Raw genomic sequence first — 7,154 nt, forward strand, 5'->3', positions numbered from 1 at the left:
ATGTTTTCGTGCGTCAAGTACAAAAGTGAGGAGTCGGCCATTTCGGTACAGACTTCGTTCGTACATCCAGCAGAACCAGGAATAAAAACAAAGATTCAAGTCACCAAAAAGGTACACCAGAAAGCAAAAGAAAATATTTTCCAGTCAGCGCCAGCAATAATCGAAGAAGTCATGTTAGCCGAGTTACGACCTGAAGACCCTGCATCAAGCCGTCCTAATCCGTCCAACCTTGCGCGAAGCAGTAATTATCAGAGACAGAAAGAGCGACCCGCAGAACCAACGGACCTTGATTTTGAACTCGACGTAAATTGGATACCCGCAGATTTTTTCCGTAAAGACATCGTAGTTGAAGGAGCCCGCCATCTATTTTTCGCCACAGTTTTACAACTACAGTTACTAGCAGCGGCCACTAGTATTTTCCTTGACGGCACTTTTAAGGTAATCCGCAAACCTTTTTATCAACTTTTTTCTATTCACGCTTTTCTCGGGGATCATAATGGCGACAACGTTAAGCAAGTACCGGTAGCTTTTTTTTATGTCAAGACGCCGTAAACGTGATTATAAGGCAATTTTTCGCGCCGTCAAAGAAGTCCTTCCCGTTCTTTCAGTTTTGACCGTTACTGTTGATTTTGAAACAGCCGTATGGCGCGCCGCAGAGAGCGAATTTCCCGGAATTCAAATTCGAGGATGTAATTTTCATTGGAAACAAGCTCTATGGAGGAAAGTGCAAGACCTTGGCCTTTCCGGAATCTACCGCCTAGTTGGACCAGCCCAAGATTTTATTAGATTACTTTTCGCGTTACCGTATATACCAGTGGAACACATACAGCCGACTCTAGAACAACTGACCACCGCCGCTAACGACCAACTCAGACCGCTATGTGAATACGTTCAGCAAACATGGATGAATGGGAGATGGGAACCACACACTTGGTGCGTATTTAGACGAGCTATTAGAACCAACAACGACCTGGAGGGATGGCATAACCGACTAAACACCAAAGCCCAACGCGGAAATATCCAATTTTATCTACTAGTTCAGCTGCTCCACACAGATGCCAAACTTATTACATTACAGCAACAACTAATCAGTGAGGACAAACTTCGACGTTATCAGCAAAAACAGACACGGCTCATGGAAGGAAAATTAAACAAGTTATGGCGGAGATACAGAAGAAAAGAAATCACAACGTCCAGATTGATGAAGGCAGCGCCTTACATCGCAGCACCGACAACAGAATGATGAAACCATGTCGGTAATGTATTTTCTGTCCTTTGATGAAATTGCCATTACAATCTCGCAACTCGATTACTTTTATGTTATTATGTACTTTTCATGTTTTGAAATAAACTTAAATGCTGACTAATAAATTTCTCTAGTGTTTTTTTTCAGCGCCGTTTACTTTCGTTTATCATTGCAACTCGATTACCTTTATGTTATGTACTTTTCATGTTTTAAAATAAACTTAAATGCTGACTAATAAATTTCTCTAGTGTTTTTTTTTTCAGCGCCGTTTACTTTCGTTTATCATTGCAACTCGATTACCTTTACGTTATGTACTTTTCATGTTTTAAAATAAACTTAAATGCTGACTAATAAATTTCTCTAGTGTTTTTTTTTCAGCGTCGTTTACTTTCGTTTATCATCGCAACTCGATTACCTTTATGTTATGTACTTTTCATGTTTTGAAATAAACTTAAATGCTGACTAATAAATTTCTTTAGTGTTTTTTTTTTCAGCGGCAAAATGGCAACAAATGACGTTTTCTAATGTACATCATTTCATAAAATCATTCGGCAGTTCAAACAGTTGAGTTGACGTGAACTTACATAACAACTATGAAAGTAGCGCACTTCACGGGTAGCAGTTCAAATAGGCAGTTCAAGCACTTCCATTGTGATGCATAACTTCACACTTTCACACCCTCGGGAAGTTCAAATATTAACAGTTTAGACAATGAGTATAGTTGTGATTAAACACGACATTATTTGTTCCTTTTAGATAAATCATTGTCATTGTTATGTATTCTGTGCAAAACGAAAAGACTTATATTTTATGCACAAAACATAATTAGTTCTTTCTGGCTAAATAACTATGACCTTACAGGTAATCTTCCCTCACTGAACTTCCGTTTTGCCATAAGATTTTACTGAAAGAGAAAATCAAACATTGTTCTAGTAATCACCATGCACCGACACATTGCCACCCCCGTGAAAAGGGTGGTAAAGCCAGGCTATCCACGTAACAATATGGCCGCCGGCACGTTCTCTCAACTACAGGTTCGCATTGTTTATTATTCATGGCACACATGTGTGTCACTGCAAGATTTCGTTTTAAAAAAATGAAGATCCAATGATAACGTATGACTAATAAATATCTGTCAAAAGTTTCTAATAAGTATTTCATTGCGATCACCCTGAATGAGTCCCAAAACTGCCATGTATCGGCGAATGGTCAATATTTTTGCTTGTCGAATGCTGTGATGTAGGGGTCGCCTGGTACCCAACAGCCCTACATGCAGTGGTTGTACTATTATAGTAGGTAGCCTATATGAACTCAGCAATTTGCTCTGTAGCTTACGAACATAGATTTGTACAGTCTCCCTGCCTATTAGTAGAGTTGAAGTGGCCGACTTCTCCACCCGGCCGACATCTCCGACAGGCCGACTTGGTGACTGGCCGACTTCTCCTGCAGGCCGACTTGGCGATTGGCCGACTTCTCTCTTATTCAATGGAATCGCGTGAATATTATCAAACATATTGACGGTTTGCTGTAACATAGCTTCCTACTTCGTCAGATAACATACACTGTCAAGCTCTATGTAGATGCAGTAGTGCAATCGCCAACCAGAATTATTGCGTCAACATATGGTAAATAATCGAGGTCAACAAAGCAAGAATTCAAGTAAATCGTACATTTGTTGTTAACTTGAATGTGAACCCAGTCTTGACGATATTCAATAACCAGGAGGTATTGTTGTGTTTGGGCTTCAGTGTTCTCCCCAGGAATTACGCCAAGCATCACGGAAAATTTGCATAATTAATTTGCATAGCATTTGCATATGCAAATTAGTTGATTAACAATAAAAAAAAGACTACCGATTTCAAAGAAACAAAATCTATTTTTATTCCAAATTCTGTTATGTACATATCAAGCAGTGATCTTTTATTTACAATTATATTTATATGACTTCTGGATTTCATGATCACACCTCAGCACTCCAATCTTCTCTTCTTCTTTGCAGCCCATATATCTGCAGCTTTACTGAAGTTGAAGTCCATTACACTCTGTCCTTCCACACTAATGAATAAAAGCTGTTTGAGGGTCTTTTCACTGAGTCTGTTCCTTAATATAGTCTTTATCCTTGCAACAGCTGAAAAGCCTCTCTCACAGTCTGTTGACAACAAAGATTAGGGGAAATTAGGACAATATTTATTTTTTTATAATCACATTTAGGATGGTAGCAATCACCAGACAGTGCACTGTGATTTAGTAATTTGACTTACCTGCAGTAGATAGTGGTAGTGTGACTGCAACACATGCCAGCTCAAACATATTTGGAGTTATATCTCTATATTTGGTGATAATAACATCTAGCATGGACCTATAATCTAGATCTTTATAGGCTGTAGTGATGACATTCTTGAGAATATCCCACTCAGAAAATACAATGTCATCATCCATCTCATAGTGAGCAGATAATACCTGAGAGAAAAAAGTAATTAAACAACCATTTAGTATAGTTCACAACCTATATGCACATCATGTAAACCAGTTTAGTAAATAAACAATGAATACTTACCTCAAGTTTTTCTCTGTGTGAAGCATCTAATACAACACCATCTTCAACCTCAATTGAGCTTGGGTCAAAAAAGTTCAATGATGAGACTACATTCATGTTTGGAAACCTTTCACTCAGATTAGAACAAACATTGTCTATGTATTTGTTGTATATCTGAATAAAATAAAAATATTAATTTTAATAAAATTGTTGCACAACATTTCACCAAGATCTTTGATTGTCCTGTCAATTAAAATCAAAGGTACAATTAACAACAATATACTACTAACCTGACTTCTAAAATCTTCTTTTCCTTGTCTAGGTACATTGATATTCTCAGCCTCCACTACATTGTCAAGACTCTGCATATGTTGTTCATCATGTGTCAAAAGCTGTTTGATTGTGAATATTGTACTGCTGAGCATAGTTTCCAAAAGAGACAGGTCAATGTTTTTTCTCTGAAGGCAAAATAAAATAAAAATACATAAATAAACAGCCATAGTGCAACACTAGGATACAGAGATTCTAAATCATTTAATTGAATAAGCAAAGCTGAGTTAATATATCACAAATTAGTTCTTACCTGAAATACAAGTGACAGTCTTGACAAATGTGGTAAAATGTCACACAGCATGTATAATGTAGATATGAACTTGTAATTCTTCACAAAAGATAGTAAACCAGCAGCTGTTGGATCATCTCTTTCTGAGGCTTCTCTGTCTAAACTTAAAATAAGGGATGGAAAACACTTCCTTATGGCTTCCACTGCTCTGTGATGTGAAAGCCATCTCACAGCCTTTGCTTCTTTGAGTCGTAGTTCTGGATCACCCAATATTTTCTACAAAAAATAAAACAAATACTTACATCTGCTCATTTTTTATACCTTCAATTCATTTACAACAATAAACTGTTAAATACAAGAAAATTTTACTGAAACATTATATAAAACCAACCTGAATCTCAGTGAGGCCTGCCATACGTACAGATGAATTCTGGTAGTATTTATAAAGCTGTTGCAATGTGTTACTAAATCTTTTCATGTACGGTATGTCCCGCATAGCTTGAGCTGCTGCCAGTGCTAATCGGTGGGCGACACAGTGAATATTTAACAATTTCTCATTTTTTTCTCTCAATCTCTGACCAACCTGTTAAAAAAAAACATATTTATTATTGTGAGTGGATTGTAATTTTCTAAAACATGGCTAATTTTTAGAGTTGCCAAATAATTTTGGCATCAATTGATCATTCCTTTTGTTTGTATTTAAAGCCTACTGAATACTTACACCAGACCTCTTTCCAACCATCACTGCTCAGCTGCCCCATCTGAGCCTAAGGTTGCACACTGGTTGAAGTTTAAATCATTGGCACCAAACATTCTCTCAGTACTTTGCACAATAGTTTCTGCCTTGCCATCTGGTAAATCATCAATATCAATGAATGATGTCTTTACCTAACAATAAAATAAAATATATATATTTATGTTTTCATTAATAAAATCACTGAGAAATAAAAAATAAATAAATAAAAAATGCTTAAGAAAAGTGCTTAATCTTGACATATCTACAATAGGTAATGAGCTGTTTTAATATAGCTATATCTGTAGTTTCATCCATGAGTATACTGAAACAAGGACTGCGTCTTATATCATCAAATATTTCTTGTTTGATCACTTCAGAAATTGCATCCAAGAATTCTTGAAGAATTCTCTCTGAGGTGTAGTTTGCATTACCACCCTATATAGTTTAATAATAAGTGGAATTATGATTGTGAAAACAATTACCTGGTCTAAATGTTGCAAGTATGAGCAACCCATGCCTTTCATCAACTCCATCAGTGAACTGTAGTTAGTTGTGTGCGCAATCTCATTTTTGGCTAACCGATAGATACATTTTAGTGCTCCTTCAAGTGCCATCCTTTGCATGCTTTTCTGGACATTGAATATCTCATCAACTGGAGTGTTCTCAATAGCATCACATTCTAACCCCAGTGCAGTCTTGTGCATATCCGATTTTGCATGTTTATCGAGACTGGCCTTCCGTAACGTCGTACACGGGACGGAGCTCCAGACTTTAGATCCACTCTGTGCCGTTAAGTTAAAACGACCACAAACTTTGCACAACATTCCTATTAAAAATAAAATTAATATACTGAATTATCTTGAAAACATTAAACAGCTTACAAACGACACGGAAATAGTTTGTTGACGTACACGAGACCAACATACAAGGCTGACCTCTCATTGTTTACCGATGTTTTTGCCGCCATTTTGAACCGAATTGCGTCACGGGAGGTAGTCGCAAATCAAAAAAAAAAACAATCATTTCTTCGAACAAGTATAAACAATGTGGAGATAACAACAGATTGTGCATAATTCGAAAGAAAATTAATGATAAATGATTGATAGCATTGGAAAATTATAAACCTAGAGTGACCCCGGGAGATCCACAGTACGTGACCTCGTGTTCAGATAATCTCTTGACCCGCTATGAAACGTCAACAAAAATACCCGGCAAAAATATTTGTACAAACCTTTGCTATCTGGAGTTTCTTTTAACCATGAATATTTTTTAAACCACTGTGGGTCGATACCAGTTCTACGTTTCTTCTGCGAATCTTTCGAAGCTTCATTACACCGTTTACGTTTCTGTGCAGCGGTGGATACGATCACATCACGATCAACAACCGGACCAACTTCAACGGTGTTATCGGTAGACACAACAACAGCCTGCAGCGGCGGGCGAGGAGAAAACCAACTAGCGATGTCACGACGATGCATGGTGATGTCTTCTCAAGGCGATCGACGTCAAAAACTGAGAGTACCTGTTAGCCAGGCTACTTTTATGCCTATTTCCAGACAGAAAATCTTGTTTTGTCTGACCCATGACAATACACGAGCTCCAACGAACACTGGGTCACTTCGCACCTAATGAGACACCATGATAGCACATGACCAGTAAGATTACGTGATAGGTTGCCTGCAGACAACTCGTTAACACGTCTCCGATACTTGTACATCAACTCTTTGTTTTCACAACGGAAATGCACACGACAGTGATGCCAGTCGCGTGCCTTGCTATTGTTTTTTTGGGGGAAGGCGTGTTTTTCATGCGTCACGGCCAGCCGTCAAGGATCACGGGCGAGAGACCAAGCGTCACGGTATCGTGATCCTTCAAGGCCCTGGGGAGAACACTGGGGCTTGTTCAGGTTGCAGTTTAATTAATTAAATTTAATTGCATTTTTCGCTGTTGGTGTTTGGCTGTTGGTCTTTTCCCATCTGTCTAAGCTTTCTGTTTCTTAATAGTGTAGTGTATTTATTCACAACATCCTAATGCTAGGCTGGTCCACTAGTGACATTACATCTGTTCGGTATTT

At 38.0% G+C, this 7,154-nt stretch overlaps 1 protein-coding gene and 2 pseudogenes across 1 annotated transcript; 1 reads left to right on the top strand and 2 right to left on the bottom strand.

The window, feature by feature from the left end:
* Window positions 1-1,243, top strand: LOC146747861 (uncharacterized; annotated as a pseudogene).
* A 1,911-nt stretch (window positions 1,244-3,154) lies between these two features.
* On the bottom strand, window positions 3,155-3,685 carry LOC146747862 (zinc finger protein 862-like). Its single transcript, XM_085497154.1, has 2 exons — window positions 3,508-3,685; window positions 3,155-3,395 (listed from the first exon to the last, which is right to left on the bottom strand). Exons 1-2 carry the CDS (start codon window positions 3,683-3,685, stop codon window positions 3,214-3,216), a joined length of 360 nt encoding a protein of 119 aa, XP_085353280.1. The 3' UTR covers window positions 3,155-3,213.
* A 1-nt stretch (window position 3,686) lies between these two features.
* Window positions 3,687-6,558, bottom strand: LOC144343791 (zinc finger protein 862-like; annotated as a pseudogene).
* Between the last annotated feature and the right edge of the window lie 596 nt (window positions 6,559-7,154).

This window comes from Saccoglossus kowalevskii, chromosome 3 (genome assembly GCF_978046115.1).
Source record: "Saccoglossus kowalevskii chromosome 3, keSacKowa6.1, whole genome shotgun sequence".
NCBI classification, from domain to species: Eukaryota; Metazoa; Hemichordata; class Enteropneusta; family Harrimaniidae; genus Saccoglossus; species Saccoglossus kowalevskii.

Coding starts and splice junctions, on each gene's coding strand:
- LOC146747862 (XM_085497154.1), bottom strand. CDS start 3,685: ATGGATGATGACATTGTATTTTCTGAGTGGGATATTCTCAAGAATGTC. Junction 3,396..3,507: donor ACTACCACTATCTACTGCAG/GTAAGTCAAATT, acceptor TGTTGTCAACAG/ACTGTGAGAGAGGCTTTTCA.